The 19,423-nt window shown below is 50.3% G+C and overlaps 6 protein-coding genes across 6 annotated transcripts, besides 2 other annotated features; 4 read left to right on the top strand and 2 right to left on the bottom strand.

Moving 5' to 3' along the window:
* Positions 1-973: 973 nt before the first annotated feature.
* Positions 974-1,872, top strand: NFIA_106000 (calmodulin; the record flags this gene model as incomplete). The annotated part of the gene is made up of 6 exons (XM_001267008.1): positions 974-976; positions 1,086-1,142; positions 1,232-1,247; positions 1,368-1,493; positions 1,555-1,767; positions 1,838-1,872. 6 exons carry the CDS (start codon positions 974-976, stop codon positions 1,870-1,872), a joined length of 450 nt encoding a protein of 149 aa, XP_001267009.1.
* Positions 1,873-2,247: 375 nt separating this feature from the next.
* NFIA_105990 (uncharacterized protein) lies at positions 2,248-3,299 on the bottom strand (the record flags this gene model as incomplete). The annotated part of the gene is made up of 2 exons (XM_001267007.1): positions 2,248-3,232; positions 3,286-3,299. 2 exons carry the CDS (start codon positions 3,297-3,299, stop codon positions 2,248-2,250), a joined length of 999 nt encoding a protein of 332 aa, XP_001267008.1.
* Positions 3,300-4,909: 1,610 nt separating this feature from the next.
* On the top strand, positions 4,910-6,893 carry NFIA_105980 (glycoside hydrolase family 47 protein; the record flags this gene model as incomplete). Its single annotated transcript, XM_001267006.1, has 4 exons — positions 4,910-5,625; positions 5,681-6,472; positions 6,540-6,797; positions 6,848-6,893. 4 exons carry the CDS (start codon positions 4,910-4,912, stop codon positions 6,891-6,893), a joined length of 1,812 nt encoding a protein of 603 aa, XP_001267007.1.
* Positions 6,894-7,127: 234 nt separating this feature from the next.
* Positions 7,128-8,648, bottom strand: NFIA_105970 (uncharacterized protein; the record flags this gene model as incomplete). The annotated part of the gene is made up of 5 exons (XM_001267005.1): positions 7,128-7,725; positions 7,807-7,949; positions 8,007-8,231; positions 8,286-8,390; positions 8,454-8,648. 5 exons carry the CDS (start codon positions 8,646-8,648, stop codon positions 7,128-7,130), a joined length of 1,266 nt encoding a protein of 421 aa, XP_001267006.1.
* Positions 7,758-7,779: a microsatellite.
* A 1,558-nt stretch (positions 8,649-10,206) lies between the features above and the next one.
* On the top strand, positions 10,207-12,141 carry NFIA_105960 (putative GABA permease; the record flags this gene model as incomplete). Its single annotated transcript, XM_001267004.1, has 5 exons — positions 10,207-10,313; positions 10,718-10,800; positions 10,849-11,250; positions 11,308-11,633; positions 11,695-12,141. 5 exons carry the CDS (start codon positions 10,207-10,209, stop codon positions 12,139-12,141), a joined length of 1,365 nt encoding a protein of 454 aa, XP_001267005.1.
* Positions 12,142-14,695: 2,554 nt separating this feature from the next.
* Positions 14,696-16,937, top strand: NFIA_105950 (FAD binding domain protein; the record flags this gene model as incomplete). The annotated part of the gene is made up of 2 exons (XM_001267003.1): positions 14,696-16,696; positions 16,824-16,937. The coding sequence occupies 2 exons, from the start codon at positions 14,696-14,698 to the stop codon at positions 16,935-16,937; spliced, it is 2,115 nt and encodes a 704-aa protein (XP_001267004.1).
* Positions 16,902-16,932: a microsatellite.
* Positions 16,938-19,423: the final 2,486 nt, after the last annotated feature.

The raw sequence follows: 19,423 nt of genomic DNA, 5'->3' as shown, positions 1-19,423 counted from the left end.
GAGGACTGCTGGATCTGATGAAAAGAGCACCTGGCTATCTAAGTAGGTAGTTGGATATATCATGATACATGGAGTCATGGACGGGAGTGAGTCGAGTGACAATCTCCACCTCAATCGTTTATCTCGTCTGTTGATCAATGTATTAAAAGTCGTCATATCCATTGGTAGACACACTGGATTCGTGGCTCGGTTCCGGAATCCAGACAGATGATAGAGTTTCTGAAGAGGCTTGTATGCACACACGGTTCCAATGAATTAGAATCAGTCGACGTAGGAAACGAGGCTCAAGAACAGACATCTCCAGACAGGAACATTGGCAGGCAAGGCAGCCACGCTATGTGTACAAGAGACGGTACCTAGAAGAGATATTCTGTGCTATTAAAAGCTGAATACTCAGTGTTTAAAGAGCACTGCCACCGCTAAGGAACGGTAGCCAGAACTTGTTGCTTTCAAGCTTCACTACTGGCCTTGGATCCACGAGGCGTCGTCAGCACCATAGTAACAGCCTGGATATACCAAAGGGCGGAATTCGGATGCTGTGTGCAGGTGCACATGCTGGACAAAATTCTCCGCAGCAGAGTCCCAAGATCCGAGAGTTCTGCCCTCTGCAATAGATAATGCAGATGGCAAACAGTAAGCTTGTCCTGCCAGCCTAGCCTTCAGCACTTCAGCCCTTCAGCCCTCTTTGGGCGCTTTGGCCAAGTAGTGCTCCGGGCGGGTCACGTTTTTCAGGCCGTCAGTCCTATAATTAAGCGACGGCCTGGTTTGCCAGGCATCCAGCTCGTTCTCTGGCGGGTCCAGTTATTATTGTCGACTTGGCTCAGCTTCCCCTTAAACACTTCTTCCCCCGCTACCATCACTACCTCGCTAAACCACCGGCTGTCCAGCCTTTATATACCCTTTACAGGCCACTGTTCAACCAGCCTAACACTTTCCGTTTTTCTTGTCACTTTTAACATTCCCATTTTTCACCATGGTATGCGTTCTTGTTCAGTCGCCTTGCCGAGTCTTGCTGAAAATCCCCCACTTTGCGGGGCAGATCGACTGATATTCTGGACAAAAGTTGCTGACACCACAATGTCTAGGCCGACTCTTTGACTGAGGACCAGGTTTCCGAGTACAAGGAGGCTTTCTCTCTCTTCGTAAGTGAACTGTCCAAGTCCCTAGTCGTTGCATAGGAGGGATCTACTCCATATTGAGGGTGTGCGCTCACACGAGATTCGACCTATAGGACAAGGATGGTGATGGTTAGTGACCCTTTTTCCGCTCCTCGAACTTCGGCTTCAAATGCGATCATGTTCAAACGCCGACTTACATTATCCGGAAATGACCCGTCAGTACTGATAATATCTATGTTTGACTATTAGGCCAGATCACCACTAAGGAATTGGGCACTGTGATGCGCTCCCTGGGCCAGAACCCTTCCGAGTCAGAGCTACAAGATATGATCAACGAGGTGGATGCTGACAACAACGGCACCATCGATTTCCCTGGTATGCGATGCATTTGGTATGACCTCGGGAGGGAGGAGAACAATCATTAACTCGTATTCAGAATTCCTTACTATGATGGCTCGGAAGATGAAGGACACCGACTCCGAAGAGGAAATCCGGGAAGCTTTCAAGGTCTTCGACCGCGACAACAACGGTTTCATCTCCGCTGCGGAGCTGCGCCACGTTATGACCTCGATCGGGGAGAAGCTCACTGATGACGAAGTTGACGAGATGATCCGCGAGGCGGATCAGGACGGTGACGGCCGGATTGATTGTACGTTCATCGAACAGCTTTCTTCTGTTGCACCCCGATTTTCATGGGACATTTCGCTAATTGTTTCTAGACAACGAGTTCGTTCAGCTCATGATGCAAAAATAAGCGTTTCGTTCGGCTGTTCTGTTCATTCCTAGCTAGTCGGGTGTCAATACATATATCCACTCTTCCCGTCTGACCTTCGTTGCTATTACAGTGTAGCTAATAGATATGGAGTATGGACCGTGATTGGCTTTGACGACCCTTCTGCTTGCATCTGTTGGTTCTCCTGTGGGGACTCCGAGATGATTGCTCTGTCTCTGGGTTAAGGCGATCTTGGTAATTAATGAAGGGCCTCGGTAAGACATTATGTGTCTGATTATATTCACATATCCAGTGTGATTGCCTCATTTAGCTTCTATTGAATTCTCGTCGTCTTTTGATCGCCATACATGAATTCTTCTCATGATTCGAGTGCTCGCGGGCATTCAGACATTGCATTCATCTGTTAAACCTGAAAATCTCCATAAACTGTCTAGCTAGGTCCGTTCCTGCATCCGGGTCCGGGTCATCGTCCTGCTGTAGGGCATGTCCCTCATTCCTTGGTGCCGTCTGTCCCGTTTTCTCTTGTAATTTTAATTTCTTCAACTGCTCTTTCACCTCTCTGCCAACGTCCGGTACAAGGATCGCTTCTCGCGCTCCCTCGATCCCCAGCTTAGACCAGAACTCCCGGATCAGCGCTGCAGTTGCAGAGTACTCCGCATCGATATCTGCATCTTCGATACCGCCGAAGAGCGCGAGGTCGATCCCCGAGTCATGGTCACTATCCGAAACGTCGGTGGCCCCGCCTGGATTCACCGCTCGTTTAGACTGTACGTATTGAGCGGCTATAGATGTTACCAGCGACGGGCCCCTGTATTCTATCTCCACGACTGTACCTCGGACCCGCGCCGCCGGCTGCGTCTGCCGCACGTCGCCAATACGTACTCGGAAATCGCCGACATCGTAGACCATGCCCCCCGGTACAGCTACTGTATGTCGATGGCACCAGAATGGTTGGCAGGCGTAGACGAAGTGCTTGAACAGAGCTCCGGAAGAAGGCAGAGACACGGTGGTCATAACCATGCCGGAACCGCCCGCTGCTGCGGCATTGCTTGGAGTGGCTGAACCCGAAGCAGGGGTGAGTCGGGTTTGGGGAGTAGCAGCATTCGGGGCGGGAGTTTGCCCTGTCTTCTCGGGAGTCTGAGAGGTGTAGATAAATCCGTGATTGGGGTAGTAGGATAACGATAGAAATTGCATGTATCGGGGGTGAGCGTGTCGCTGGGGCCCTGACCCAGGCACGCAGGAGGGCGTATCCCTCATCAACTTATGCTCCAATGCCCATCGGCCTATTGCGACAGGCTCCTCTGCGACGGCCGAGTGCAGCCGTTCTGTGATGGTCGCGAGAGCTGTAGAGGCATTTGGGTTTGCGGGAATGAAGAACACTCTGCATGAGCAGTTAGCATTAGTGGCTAGAACCAGAACTCGAGACACATCTACCCTGTGATAGGCATCGTATGTCTATTCCTCCTAGAAGAGATTATGAACCGGCGTAAAGTGAAGTAACAATCTTGCGAATGACAATCTGTCACAATATCACCCAAACTGATAATAAATGGATTCTGCGTAATAGAAAATTGCAGCACCGTAAAAAGTGGTCAAGATTAGGCCACTGGTGAGAGTATCCAAAAGATCAGTCATGGAACGTCTTCAAAACATCAAAGCAGGCCCACTCTTCAGGATTCGCCTACACCATCGTTAGTATGGATAAAGCAGGGTCTACTTGCATTGCGACACAATGGTTCTTAGCCTACCTATATCATACAAACGGCAAATGACATTAGATTCTAATGACCTCCAGCAGGAGCATGTTCACCAGCAAAAAGGGAAGATATGTCCAAATTTATGCAATAGCGGGCTTGAAGGAATGGCTTTATTACTCTGTATGAAGACCAGATATGATGCTACTGAATCCCCTTGTCGTCTAAGATGTCGAGGCAACAAGGCACCAATAATGCAAACCATGCAAACTGGTTGAAAAACGTCCTTCGAACTTCGGCCGGCGTTTCACATTTCTTCATCAACCAAGCAAGGTATTATTTTAAATGACTGGATCTCCCTTTGCTACACACAACAATTATGTTCCCGAATTTGGTCTATTATCTCCCAAGTCCTGGAGGATTTGTATGAGCAGCAGAAACTACATATCAGCTGTAATGCCAAGACGCGGACCAAGAGAGACGGAATTTGGCTGTCTTGGATTGTTAGAGGATCAAACACAAGAATAGAAAGAATATCCACCCGCTAGATAGGCCTAGACCTAGTTTGCTTTTCCCATGCCTATCTACCTATGACTGGTAGTTTGTTCGAGGCATCAAGGGTTTGGGACCACTGGATTACGCAATGAGGATACCCGTCCCCTTTGATGTGCACGCCTATTGTCCTCCGATTCGACACATCTTCCTCGATCAGCTTGACAGTGCAGGAACAATACTGCCACGCCAATCTACGCGGGCCCCTTATTTTCCACTGCATGCCGATCTCTGCTCAGGGTCTTCAGCATACTCATACTCCGTACAGGAATTTGAAGTCGGAAGGGCTCGAAGAATGAGGGTTGCGCGGCTTGCGCCTTACCAACTTCTCGTAAGCAGGCATAGAAAACAATCGTGCTAGAAGCTCCTTGCAGTGCTTTTCTTAGACAATCAGTCGCAAGATTTGTCCGCCAATCATTATTATCTGTTTAATAGATGGATTCCAAGGGTTTATTAAAACAAGGGCGATCATGGCCCAGAATAGTCCCTGAGTGACCCTGACAGGCTATTATTCTCCACTCTCACGGGGGGCCCTGTCGTGTGTACATCAGTGCGGCGTCTGGAGCTTCCCCCTCCCTTACTCCGCCGTACTCAAGCGCTTCCTTCTCACTAACCTCCCGAATGTTGCTCTTCATTGATTTCCAACATTCAACATCTGTCAAGCAACTTTGCCTTGGCCATGCTGCATCAAGACCGCCTGATGCTGCCTCGTCGTTTCGTTATTGACTGAATTCCAGCTTAGAGAAGCTCGGTTCCCTCATTGTCTCCACAACAGCTGTCCCTAGTCGAGGGAGCACCTCATCTTCAGCGCTATGATTCTAGGTCGCAGGCGCTATCGCTATGCCTTACCAACCTTTATTCTAATTCTCATTACCTTCTTCCTTTTCTCGAGTCTACCGCCTGGCGCGGAACCTCCCTTTGTCGACGACCACTCATACTACGCAGAATACCATCCCCAACCCCCGCAGAACGATAACCGTATCCATTGGACCAAACATACCGAAAGACATCCTGTCTCCAGTTTTATTCCTCTCCCTACTCCCGCGCCATCCGCAATTCCTCGTGTCCAGTACGACTTCGCGAAGGAATCATGGCTTGGCCGAAGAAAAAGAGTGAACAGACAGAAGGCCGTCAAGGAGGCCTTCACGCATGCTTGGAAAGGGTACAAGCAGCATGCCTGGATGCGCGATGAACTTTCGCCCCTCAGTGCTCGTTACAGAACCACATTTGCTGGCTGGGCTGCCACTCTGGTGGACGCACTTGACACTCTTGTCATTATGGGTATGGAAGACGAGTTCAAGGATGCGTTGCATGCCATTGAGAGCATTGATTTTACTACCACCGATGCCACCCAGATCAATGTATTCGAGACTACTATCCGATATGTAGGAGGGTTACTTGGCGCCTACGACCTGACCGACGGAAAACACCCGATCCTTCTGAAGAAGGCTGTGGAACTGGCCGACATGATCTACGATGCTTTTGATACTAGCAATAGGATGCCCCAGTCTCGCTGGCAATGGAGCAGGTAAGCCGGCCATTGTTTCTGGAACCACTTAAAGCTGCTGTTAACTAGGCCATAGATCTGCGCGAGGCCTGAGCATTCAACCAAGCAGACAAACTATCCTCGCAGAATTGGGTTCATTGAATCTAGAATTCACCAGGCTGTCCCAGCTGACTCATGATCCCAAGTACTTTGATGCGGTCCAACGAATTACAGACGTTCTCGACGACGCTCAGAATAAGACCAAAATCCCTGGGCTGTGGCCTATGATGGTCAACGCTCAGGATTTAGAGTTCACAGACCCTCGCTTTACTGTGGGTGGAATGGCCGACTCAACATATGAGTATTTGCCGAAAGAGCATATGCTACTGGGAGCTCAGACGGATCAATACCGCAAGATGTATGCCGCCGCCATGGAGGCGATCAAGAAGCGCTTATTGTTTCGACCCATGACCAAAAACGGCGAGGATCTCCTCTTCGCCGGGAACACCCACACGAGTCTCGCAACTAACGCGCCCCCGGAGCCTCAATGGGAACATCTGAAATGCTTTTTTGGGGGCACTGTGGGCATCGGGGCCAAGGTTTTCAACCGCCCGGAGGAGCTCTCAATTGCACGAAAGCTAACAGATGGCTGTATCTGGGCATACGATGTCATGCCCACCGGAATCATGCCGGAAATCATGCATCTCAGCGCTTGCCAGAGTATGGATAGTTGTGAATGGGACGAGCAGAAGTGGTACCAAGATGTCCGGCGGCGACTGGCCAAGGGATCAAAGGAGAAAGACACTGTTCAAGAAGCCAAGACAATTATCCAGGAGAGTGGGCTTCAACCTGGCCTAACTGAGATATCGGATCCGAGATATTTGCTGCGGTATGTGATTTGCTGACAATTGATTTTCGTCTTGCATCGGGTGTAGTAGTGCTGATATTGGTTCTAGACCCGAGGCTATCGAGTCAGTTTTCATCATGTACCGCATCACTGGGGACAAGAAATTGCAGGACGATGCATGGAGAATGTTTCAGAGCATTGAGAAAGCAACTCGAACCAATCATGCCCATGCCGCGATAGACGACGTCCGGGACGTGAAGACAACCCAGTTAGATTACATGGAGAGTTTCTGGCTGGCAGAGACCTTGAAGTACTTCTATCTCGTCTTCTCCGAACCAGGGCTTGTCAGCTTGGATGATTACGTACTGTATGTGCTGTTGTCTTGTGAGGTTCTCGCCAAAGCTAACGATTAAGCAGGAACACGGAAGCACATCCATTCAAGCGTCCCTCTGCTCGTACATAGGTTTCTCAACCAAACCCTTTTCATCTCAATATGTCGAGGCTTGTGCTTTGGCATGGTTAGGTGGCGTCTGCTCAAGGGAAAGGAAATGGTCTAATCATTCTGTTTGCTGATTATAAGAGGCCCAACCTGGAGCATTCACTCCAGTATCCAGTTGGGCTTCCTAGACTATATAGAAGTCACTGGTGAATCAACATTACAGTATCATCCGGTCTTTACATATCGTACAGTGTCGTACTACAACTCATTCGTTACATAAGTATCCCAGTACTTTGCATCAGGGTTAACACCCGAGTCTGGTCTTTTCCGCTTATACTCGACCGAGTACTGCACATCCTTCCGGATGATCATCTTCGTGGTCCCATCACTCCCCGCACTGGTCAACCCCTTCCGCTCCACCAACTCAATCGGCGGCGATAAAGGTGCAATCGTTGAATCCTCGGTCGCGAGACCCCCAGTCGCCAAACACTTCTCAAGGTCCGTGGGGCGTCCATTCTTCGCCGCCCGACGCTCCCACAAGCGCGATCGCCACGTCCTCCTCTCCTCCCCGCCCAAGAGCCCGATCCTAGACTTGGACCCAGACCCGGAGCTATTGTCCTTGGGCGTCCGCGATGAAGACCCAAAGCTGCTTTTCAGGTTCGAGTCGCCCGCCGTGCCGTAGTTTGTGCTCACGGCTGCCATGAACGGCCGCAGGCAGAACACACTGCATGCGATCAGGGCGTAGTTGAGCTCCACCTGCGACCAGATCTTGGATGTGACGACCGAGAGCGTCGGGTCTGGAGCATGGTAGTGGCCTTTTAGGGTGTAGATGTGGAAGATCGTGAACATGATGAGGCTGGTTCGGTTAGAATTAGAATTGTATGTACGAAAAAAAAAAAAAAAAAAAAAATGCTGGAGGCGTTGGGTTTAGGCTTACGGGAGGCGGAAGAGAAAGGCAGAGCCGATTTGGAGTTTGCGTTTCAGCGACATGAAGAGGCCTTGGAGGAGGGTGACTGCCAGGCCGAAGAGTATGAGTTCGGTGACGATGTCCATTGCCGTGATGAATTCCCATCGTTGGAGCTGGATGTGCGTTAGCGAAGGGTAGTGAGGATGTGCTTTCCGAAGAACATGGCTCACCAGGTTGCGGCATTGGCCTCCTGATGTCTTCCAGGGGCGGTTCATTTCACAGTTGACGGCGAGGATGAGTGCGCTTGGGATGATCCATAATGTGCATAGGATGAGAGTTGCCCAGGAGATTCGGTTGTGGGTTTTTTGAGGCGTCAGCCGGAGGTAGATGCCCACGACGCAGCATTTGGAGACGTAGATGGTGATTAGATAGAGGATGTCGCTTATTGTGACCAACTGTATGCTTGTGAGGGTTGAGTCTTGAGTCGCGTAACTTGCAGGCTCTCTTACTGTTTGGATTCTATTGATTTGCTCTTGCACCAGCAGGTCGATCGAGGTTCCGAATCCTTGAGAGACAGCCACGAAGATCAGTGTGGACTGCGCGATAGCAACAACCTGAATATGACAGAAATCATTAGCCTGTGGTTTGACTCTGGGAAGGCTTGTCCCAAAGCTTACCGTTGCCCCAAGAAGAACGTAATCATCATACGCAAAGGGAGGACTGAGAGCCAGCCGCACATACACCCTGATGAGAAGACAGACCAACGAAACGACCAGCCCGAAGGCGGCAGTTATAATTATCCAGGCGCCATGGTGCAGGTCATCCACCACCTGAAATGGTGGTGACTGTCCTGGAGGAACATACGGGCCCATGGCAGCATGGAAGCCGAGGGAGACGCTCAGCTGGAGATGGGAGGGGAATGTATGTACTGCAGAGCAAACCCTCACAGCGCTGGCAGAGGTCGAGTTTTATTCCTCTGCAACGAATTTGATTAGATGCAAGTCTGGTCAGAAGCATAGTCATTTCTATTTGGTAGCCATTTATTTAGCCAAGGGGAGTATCCATCAGGTATGTGATGTGCACTCGAAGACGGTGTCGTGGCTGGCAGTAGCAGCCTGGCAAGTTTCCTTTTGGGTCTCAAGACTGACTGGTGTCACAAACACCATTGTTTTCATGCAAACGGCACTGAAGGATGGGTGCAGGACTAGAAAAAAAGCAAAACTCGACCCCAGTTGCGTCAAGCATGAAGGTGTTGATACTGGGACAGGATCATCCATCCCAAAGCTGGAGGACTCGACCCGGAGAAGGAAGGGGGGGTTTTAACCATGTGGGAAAAAATGACTCAGTTTCGAAGCAGAACTGACGCGAGGGGCGAGACATTATTTTCGACTGCCACGGGGCAATTTGTGCTTGACAATGCGAATGACCACAGCGCTTAGACGATCAACCAAGCCTCATCTCACCGAGAGATTAAGCTCTACCGAGGGGCTTGCATTGCCAGGGTGGTCGGTGGTTGCAATCACGGTGTGCATTTTGAGCTGAGCCTACATGGTTTGATGAAGCCCAGTCACTCCATTACTGAGTTTGTTTCTGTTGCTGGAGTATCTATCTTACTGCGTGCTGCCGAATACTCTTGTCGTCCTTGAGTTCCGGAGCAAAAAGATGGCCCGGTTTGGACCAAGGGATCACCATGGCCCTGTGATCACTATTTGCGCGTTACACAAGGGCTACGTGGGGATGAACTCTTTGCCTGCATCTCTTTGATTTCTTAAGCTTCGGGTCGTACATTCCTCAGCTCTGTCATCCTGCGAATGGGATGGGTCGGACGTTGACCATTCCGCAAAAGAATGTATCTGGCACAAAGTACCACATTGCATTTCTGGTTCAAACTCTCGTGGGGAGAGGGATGACATCTGGCTTCGCTCCCATGTCTCGTTTGGCTTCATGGTTTGTGGTTGTTCTTTTTGATCCTTGGCGTTATGCAAGGTGCCTTCAAGAAAAAGCAAAGCGCGATAACAACTCAATTTGCAATCAAATTGATCGCCAGCGGGTCCGGGAAAGTGCACTATTGCTACCAATGTATACCTACCCTGGACTATGTCTGGTAGGGATGTGCGATTATGCAATGTTGCACTGGCAAGTCCCATCAATTTCGCCGCCTCTCCTCTCCTTCCCACATGGCTGGGTATCTTTTCTGCTCTCCTTGCTTTTGGCGTGATGACCATTGGTCGATCATTCTCGGCGAATACCTCCTGTAAAGCTTTCGCTTTCTTGTTTGAGGCAAACGCACCAGCATCGCTATTTCTCTTCACCAGAAAAGAGTGCTCTTTCCTCCGTCCCTGAGCTTGTATGCCGCCAACTTGATCTGCATGCTGAGCTTTTAGCATCAATATCTGACTGGCTTTCACTGCTCGCTCATCTGCAGTCCTCATGGCGCCTCAAGATACCCATCTCGGGGAAAGTAAAGCGGAATGTTGCGTACAGGATGATATCGCCCAAGAGGCCGGGTACCCTGTGAAGGGTCTTGTTGCGCCGAAGTATATGGGCACAGTTGCAGATCAACGAGACATGAGCGCGTTGGGGCGAGTGCAGGTCTTGAGGGTTAGTTGGCGAGGTCTGCTCATTCTGGAGACTCTCTAACGAACCTCCATCAGAGAAATTTCCGCTTCATCTCGATTCTTGGATTTGGCTGCACGCTGATTTCAACGTGGGAAGTCATATTGACGTCAGTTGTTCCCGTATTTCCCAGTGATCAAAGCAACTGACTCTGGAGTTGAAGGCTGTTGAGCTCCGCCCTGACTGACGGGGGCACTGCAGGGTTGATATGGGGCTTTCTCATTGTCACGGCAGGATTTGCCCTCGTTTTTGCCAGTATAGCGGAAATGGCTTCCATGTGAGAGTGTCTTTTCACCTTGGATTGAGCTCCTTTTGACGATTTTAGGGCTCCAACCTCTGGAGGTCAATACCATTGGGTTTCCGAGTTTGCTCCTCGAAGGGGCCAAAAGTTCTTGAGCTACATTACCGGTAGGCATCAAGAACTGGGCGTTGCGTGGGCGAAACTGACGTTGATAGGATGGCTCAGTGCAACCGGATGGCAGTGCGCTATCGTATCAATTGCTTTCCTCGCTGGCACGATCATACAAGGGCTGGTCGTTCTAAACGACCCGACCTATGAGTTTGAGCGGTGGCACGGCACATTGTTGGTGGTGGCAATAACAACATTTTCAATATTGTTTAACACGTTCCTAGCCAAAAACCTACCCATGGTGGAAGGACTCATCCTGATCATTCATGTGGTAGGGCTGTTTGCCATCATTATCCCCCTCTGGGTTCTTGCTCCTCGAAACAGTGCGAAAGCAGTGTTTACAGAGTTCAATAACGCTGGAGGATGGAATAGTGACGGGACTGCCACTCTGGTCGGTCTCTCTACCACTATTACAGCCATGATAGGCTATGACTGTTCGGTGCACATGTGTAAGTGTCGTGTTTTCTTCCTGTGCTCAAGAAGCGTTTTACTGAACCGATTCCAAGCCGAGGAGATCAAGGATGCTGCGGAGACGCTGCCGAAAGCAATGATGTCAGCTGTCGCGGTCAATGGAGTTTTGGGATTTGTCATGATTGTCACTCTTTGCTTCACCCTCGGCGATGTTGACAGCATCTTGAGTACTCCGACTGGTTTTCCGTTCATCCAGATCTTCTACAACACCACCAACAGCTACGCGGCAACGAACACAATGACAGCGGTCTTGGTGATCACGCTCACGGCCAGCACAATCACTGAGGTCGCGACGGCATCCCGGCAACTATGGTCTTTTGCTCGAGATCAAGGACTGCCATTTTCATCATTCTTCGCCTATGTGAGTCTCACGCCAGCAGGCTCCCCATGGCTCTGGCAGCGTTACTGATCGCTCAATGCAGGTCACTCCGGGATGGAATATCCCTCTCAACTCTGTCATGGTTTCTCTAGCAGTCACTATTCTTCTCTCCCTGATCAACATTGGCTCCCAGGTTGCCCTGTCGGCCATTGTATCACTGACAATCACCTCCTTGATATCCTCCTACATTCTTTCAATTGGCTGCGTGTTCCTGAAGCGTATCCGAGGCGAGCCCCTGCCACCTCGCCGATGGACCCTTGGCCGCTTCGGCATGGCCGTTAACATTGCCGCTTTGGCTTTCTTGATTCCCATCTTCGTCTTTTCCTTCTTCCCGTTGACGAAGACAGTAGACACGAGAACAATGAATTGGAGTGTGGTGATGTACCTTGCTATGCTTACTTTTGCATCCGTCTATTATGTGCTCTGGGGCCGGCATAACTTCATTGCTCCCGTGGCGCTGGTGAAGAGACAGGGCAGATACTGCGCTTGAGATTTTGATACAGAAACCTTGGTTGTTGGTTTGTATTTATCTTCTTGTTTTATAGATTACGTTTTGGTGCAATTTGCGTACATAGACATTGTCACGTTGTCGCGAATCTCATGATTGAGTGGCGCTCTCGAGTTCAAGTAACTCCTTGTTAAAACTTAAGACAAGAAGGCGAGTTGGATGCATTAAATTTCTGGGACGATCAAAAACGATGCCATTGATATGCTGCGGTATTTTAATACAATCTTTATACCAGTAGCTGCTATTCTTAGCTAACAAAAGGATAAATATTCTGTGAGAACCATCATGTAACGCCATTACGGCAGCTCCAGGAGCTGAGATTCACTCCCGAGCTGGCTCTTCTCCTAGCAGTACTATTGAGGTCACCTCGATTTTGGAAACATCATGGGGACTCCGGTCTGGACAGATCGTCATCCCGTTTCACTGATCCTTTCGTTGCGCAATTCATTTCTACGCAATAATGCAGTTGTGTCCTATTTTAACGCAGCTGGGAAAGATACCAAGACTGTAGTACCCACTAGTAGAGCAATAGAAGCCACCCTAAGCCAGACTACCGGGTAAATGACCCAGCCGTAAGATCTGATAACTAAGTAACAAGTCAGGGGAATATCGTTCGGATGAAATTCCTATTTGCCGATGAATTCGCTAGTGCCTGGGGCTGATAGGCATTTGCGTTATTGGCGACTGGTGAGCACTATTGGTGTTTACGAATCGGGTGATTGTTGTCTTAGGTTGTACAGTTTTGTCTTTCAGCTATGTCGTGAATTTCAGGGGTTTGGGGATGACATTGTTCGGTGCGATGTGCTTTACTTTGCCTGGGCGGTCGTGGATTTTCTTGATGGCCTCGTACAGACACGTAGATTATCTAGATAGCATGTGGCTGTGGCTGTGGACAGTCATTGGTTCCATGTTTATCAGATGGAATAAGAGGTAGACTAAAGGTGACTTCGTCCGAAAGGTACTTTGCTATCTGATTGATATGATCGAGTCCGACATCGGCATGGCCCCACTTTTGAGATTGACTGTCACATGAATAGGATTTCACAGAGTAATCCGTATTGTACGGAGCAGAGCAAATGACTATCTGATGCGACCCCTTGATAATAATGAACTCTGTCAGTAATATCAATCATCCTTATGTTCTTGGCAGGAAGGGATATCCAGGTCGGTTGGTAAAGGATCATGTATGTGTCCGGATCAGATAACCCACATACCTGCCGACCGGCCGCTTTCAGAGTCACCTCCATACATCAGGTGGACGGAGTCACACCCGCCCCCGTGCTGGCAATGAAAGTATAATCTGATCCTGGGCATCCAGCGATATTTACAACTCATACAAAAGGAGAGAGCCAGGGTGCCGTCTTAACCGAGGGCCGACATAATTCTGGCAGTCTAGACAAGGGCCAAGGGAAGATGGCGACCGGATCAGATTAGATCGGTAACGGTAAGGGGAACCGGCTGCCGTTGGTCGTACGGTTTACAGTCCGATACATCATATTTTACGAGGCACAACTTCTTTCAGAGTCTCGATGAGCTCTTATGACTTTATTCGCTGTGAAGATACGATACTAGAACTGCTGGCTAGATTGTTTCCGAAGCTGTCCATTCAGCTGCTGGCGATTAGCATCGTTGTCTGAGTTGGTCGTAGGTTAATGTAGAATGATCCGCTTAGCTGCAGGAGCGGATCTTAGTACAGTTAACTTTACAGGGTACATGGGGAGCTGGCGAGATCAGATAAAGGGTAGATGATATTGTTTGAAAACAATCAAATCGATGGCAGTCTAGTCCTACCCCTGAGGTACAGAAGTTCCATAAATAATAAGAAATTGCTCGATTGCGTCAGATACAGTCAACCTGCCTACTTACGGAGTACATGAGGAAGTAAAGTTACCGAGCGTTCCTACGTAAGAGCGAGTGGCAAAAGGTTTACAACAGGACCGGTAATCTGATCTTCTCGATTTCCCGGTCCTAACATTCTGCCCTTTACTCTATAATTATTTCATCGTTCTCTATCTGATCCTCCCCTTCGCATCTACTATGTGTATTCTTGAGAGTTGAGACATCGATTCTAAGTGCTGACATTAGAGGCTGCTGATTGATATCCCTATCTGATCCACCGGCTGTTACGCATCATTACCTAGCGCAGCGGAACCGCCATCCCGGCACCGGTTTTTTGCCCCAGGCAGGCCATTTTCGTTTCCGCCATCATCCCACCCATTATTCATTCCTTTTTTCTCCGCGGACCAGATCCTTCCAGCATCTCCCCATCTCGCTCGCCTTTCTCTTCTACTCCCCTGTCGAATCTGCATGTCCGCGGATCTGGCGGCGCCCTATCTGCTCTGTCCTGACAGACTTTGCAGCTCAATTGCTGGATTTCGTTGAGCTTCTCTCTTGTTGAAGTCAACCAGCCGCCGTTGTGTCTCGTCTCGCCGCTCGCCTCGCTTCTTCCCCTTCCTATTCCCTCATATCCTTCTACTCTTCTGTCCCTCGGCAATTGATTGCCGTATCTCCGTTTCGAAACTTCTCAGCCGACACAATGGGTACGTCCGCACTTTTACTCGCATTGACATTAGACATTGAGTCAAGGTCTGACCGTTCATTGACTATAGTGCACGCTGTTTTACCACCGACGCCGTCCTCGACAAAGGATTCGAGGTTCAGTCACTCTAGCAATGGAGACTACCGAACCATCCCAGTTTCTTCCACCTCCCACCCAGACAACCCAGTTCCGGAAGAACCTCGCATTCGGTCACTGTCGATCACTGACACGAGCTTCAATGGCTCGTCACCCGCTCAAGAAACCGAAGGCTCGATCGACTTAGATACTCCACCGACTCCTCTCACCCCGCTAGATGAAGAGCAGCCTGATTTACGCGAAAGCCGAAAGCAGTTAGCAGAGAGCGGAAATGGGCATCAGAGACGAGCATCCACTGTCCTCATCTCACAGAACTCCGAGGACATGAGACGGGTCTTGGAGAGCGTGGGTACCGCGGGCACACAGAAGGTCCAGCCTCTCTGCTGTGGTGGTGGATGCTGTCGCAGCCAGCCGTTGACCAAGCTCGGACCGGTACCTAGTGCTAAAGCTGTCAATCCTCCGGACAATGAAGCCTTCAGAGGACTCAACCTCAATATTGAATATCTTACGTTGGACAGTGAACTTACCAACATTGTTCCCATACCAGAGAAGACAGTGTCCTTCTCAGCGGTACCAGCATCGGCCTTGGATCTGAAGCTGGGTCCCGCGGATCACCCGCCCACTTTCGTTCAGCCACATCCCCCGTACAATGTGTACCGGGCGCCTTTGCATCACGCCCGAGAGCTCACCAAGCCTGGCGCGGAGAAGCGGACTTTCCACTTTGACATTGACGTGACCGAATACCCTGCGGAGAGCGGAGACGTCGATTTTGTTGTGGGTGGGGCGATTGGTGTCTGTCCCAAGAATAAGGAAGAAGAGGTTGATGATATCTTCAACCAGCTTGGTATCCCCAAGTCAATTCGTGACAAGAAGATTACGTTGCATACCACCAAGGGCCGGTGGCCTACGATTTGGGGCGATGACCAGCCTCGGGACCTGATCACCACCCGGAGAGAGCTCCTGAGCTGGTGCTCCGATATTCAGAGCTACCCTCCCACAAAGCCTCTATTCCGACTGCTCGCTGAGTACGCAACCGAACCGAACGAGAAGAAGATACTCATGTTCCTTTCTTCAGCCCAGGGCCAGGGTGCTTTCTGCGATCTCCGCACAGGATCCTACATTACCGTTTCCCAGCTACTCCATGCATTCCCCTCCTCTCAGCCGCCCCTCGACCACCTTCTATCCGTTCTGAACACCCTGATGCCACGTTTCTACTCCCTGTCGCAAGACCCCCAGATTTCATGCCAGAGGCAGGATACCAAGTGCCGTAGACTCATTGAGATTGCAGTGTCTGTGGCGGAAACCGAGGACTGGAGGGGCGGTACTCGGACCGGAGTCGGATCCGGATATCTTGAGCGGCTCGCCAGACAGGCCATCGATGCGGAGCTGAAGGGCATCGATCCCCGGAGTCTGGATCTCCACGTTCCCATGTTCCGTGGCCTGATGGCCAATCCTCTGGCCAAGCGATTTGCCTCCGACGGTCCCATGCTCCTCATCGGCGCTGGTGTCGGCATTGCCCCGTTCCGCGGGTTCGTCCAGCGCCGTCTGCAGTCGGCCAACTGTGCCAACAAGGTTTGGGTCTTGCAGGGAATTCGTGATTCTCTTCTCGATGAGCTCTACAGCGGCGAATGGGGCGTTGAAGAGGATAAGGTGCGGACGGTAGTCCAGAGCCGTCGCGGCGAGAGCAAGTACGTTCAGGAAGAGGTTCGTCACCAGGCCGACCTCGTCTGGTTCGTGATCAATGCCCTTGACGGACGTGTCTTTGTCTGTGGTAGCGGCAAGGGCATGGGCGAAGGCGTCGAGGCGGCCTTGGTGGATGTCGCTATGGCCAAGGGTAACCTGAATCGCGAGGAAGCGGAGCACTTTTGGAAGAACAAGAAGGAAGCCGGTCAATATATTGCCGTAAGTTTCGCCCTTTTGACGGGAAAAGAAGATGGTTCACTAACAAGGCATAGGAAACCTGGTAAATCCTCATCCGTGTACATTGTTCTCCAGCTCGGCTTAGTTTGCATTGCATTTCTCGTGTCAGCGCATCACCAGAGTTGATCTCGGCTGGACCACGGTGATTCGATTGACCGAAGCATTCGCTGCAAGGTTCATTTCCTGTGCTGGTTATTCGGTTGCTGGTTATTCAGTTGGTTAAGTACCATGTTGGACCTTTCTATTGATTTCATCTGCTTTAGCGGGGCGGTACATTGACCTCTTACTTCCGGACGATCATCTTTTCGATTTTATCATGGGTATATACGCATATTTACATCATAGATTTACCTTAGATGGTAGCAATATCAAGGAATTTGCATCTTCAACTGTACATACCCGACATTTTGATGCAGCATAACAAAGCGACTCAGTCCGGGCCGCACTTGAAGACTAGCTCAGAGTGTCTGTTGTTTATGAAGGCGATCTTCAGTTTGCAGGACCAGGCTAAGTACTGTCCCCGGGCCAGTCGCTATGCCATATACTTGCACTGATGGTCCTAATAAGCGGGAGGGAAGTGTAGCAGCATGCAATTCCTGGAATCAACTCTCGGGGATCACTCTTGAGAGAACCCCTCAATGGAGAGGCGCCGTTCCTCATCCCTGCATTGGTTGAGTTCTTGATATCCGAGCGATATATGGCCATTATCCGCTGACTAGAATTCGACTCGTGGGATATTCGCTGGGAGGCATAGACCATGTCGGCCTATTAGTGTATGCTCGCCAGGAAGTGTACCTATTCCCTGGGAAGAGAGAGAACTAGCTGCGGAACCATCGCAGCGAATGTGAGCAGCCCTGGTTAGATCAGAATCATGCGCGTTTCATCCGGAATGATGCCTTGCTCTGCAGTCAACAGTTGAAGTTTAAGAATCGAGCCTGCTTCGTTCAGCGGTTGAAAGTGCGGCTGCGCATGAGAGCCGAGGCAACAAGCACAAGCATAGCAGCGTCACTGACACTGTTGTCTACCCATCAGTACCTGTACCCCGACGAGCCATCACTCAACCACCAGATCCCGTCCATCAACCCCCACGCTCAGAACCAGAGCCCAACAAGGCGACGCCAAACATGTGTGCCACATGCCCAAACGAGGAATCATCTTCGTCAGAAGCGCAAGCGCAAGCTGCACCTTTGCCTGGGCCAGGTCTTAGGGACATGTCGTACGATGTGCGATATGTAAGCCACCAGGCCCAACGGGGCGGGCCTACAACCCAATGACGCATGCGGCGCAGTCGACGACTCCATGCACGAATGATGCAAGTGCAGCCCCCTACCATCCTACTCCGTCTCGCGCCTAGGAGCGAACGCGTCGATCAGGAAGGGCTTGGATCACATCACAGGAGACAGTCTACCCCTCAACTCCGTAGTCCGTAGGCCGTACTTGGTCTGGAAAATAGAACGAGAAGAAAAAAAGAAAAGAAAACTATTACGAGGCCATATTGCACAGTTGCACTCAGGGACGAAACGGGACAACCTGGCCTTGATAGCTAGTCTAGCAGATGCGCAGAGTCAGACCCCGATCGGGATTTGGTGTTTTGGGACTAGATACATACTTCGTTCTTGGCAGGGTCTCTGGCATTGTCGTAGCCTCGTAGGTGGCCGACTGAGAGTACCCTATGGGACAAGTAGACAACCTAGACAGTAAGCCAGGTGCTATGGATACGCTGCGGTGCATGACACAGTCACACAAGTCATATCCTTGTGAATGAACGACGATGATTGGTCCGGAAAAAGCTTCCAACGGCGGCTACGCGCTACCCTATTTGCGCTCTGCAGAACCGCAGGTATTTGTCAGACTGCGCGGTGAAGCAGGGGTTAGTCCGGTATTCACGACTCAATCTACCTCTCGTAGCCTTTCAATAGTATAGAGTGAACGTTGTACACGTAGTCGCCTGGGATACTGGTCAGTTCGAAATGCCTGATTTGGAAAACGGCCTGCACAGTGGCAAAGGATCCCTTGTACCCTATAGATGCCAGGTATTCATATCCATGACAAACCCCCCTCAAGACCAGCCGCGAGGCGCATAGCATAACCAGGTTACCAGGACACCTTGCAGAACGAATGGGAGACCGACGGGATCGACAAGAAGGGAGAAGGCTAATGTCAGTGACGGGTGCACTCGGGCTCTTACGGTGATTAAGCCCGTTCCACCTCTATCCACCGGAAACTGACAATGAAAGAAAGGAAAAAACAAATCGACCCAATTATTGGTTTTGGATCATGTCGATCCATGCCTAACCGACAATAGAATGGTTGGCAAATCTGGCTCTACTCTGAAAGCAGCAAATTGGGGCGCATAAATTTGATTTCTTGGGCTTCCAGATTGGCTCTTCTCTTTGCAGTTGACGCTCCCTTTTTTCCATCAAACATCCAATTTCCTTCTTTGTTTTTTTTTTCTGTGTCTCCATCTGCGATGTTACCATAATTCAAGACGCTCGAGCATTTCACTTATGCAGAATGCAATGCCAACTGGCGAAGACCAGTCAGTACTCCCGTACTCCGTACCCAGGTACGGAAGACGCGGGCAGTACTGGTGGTCCGTGGTAAGGTATGTAAGCAAGTACGGTAACTAATTGGTAATTCCCCGCCTCCCATGCCCAAAAAGGATATCGCACCGCCTCAAAAAGTGTCAAAATCATAATAAGACCGGCT

Source organism: Aspergillus fischeri, genomic scaffold (genome assembly GCF_000149645.3).
Source record: "Aspergillus fischeri NRRL 181 1099437636245 genomic scaffold, whole genome shotgun sequence".
Taxonomy (NCBI): domain Eukaryota; kingdom Fungi; phylum Ascomycota; class Eurotiomycetes; order Eurotiales; family Aspergillaceae; genus Aspergillus; species Aspergillus fischeri.
The sequence above is the reverse complement of the archived record's forward strand: the minus strand, read 5'-3'. Positions and strand labels throughout refer to the sequence as shown.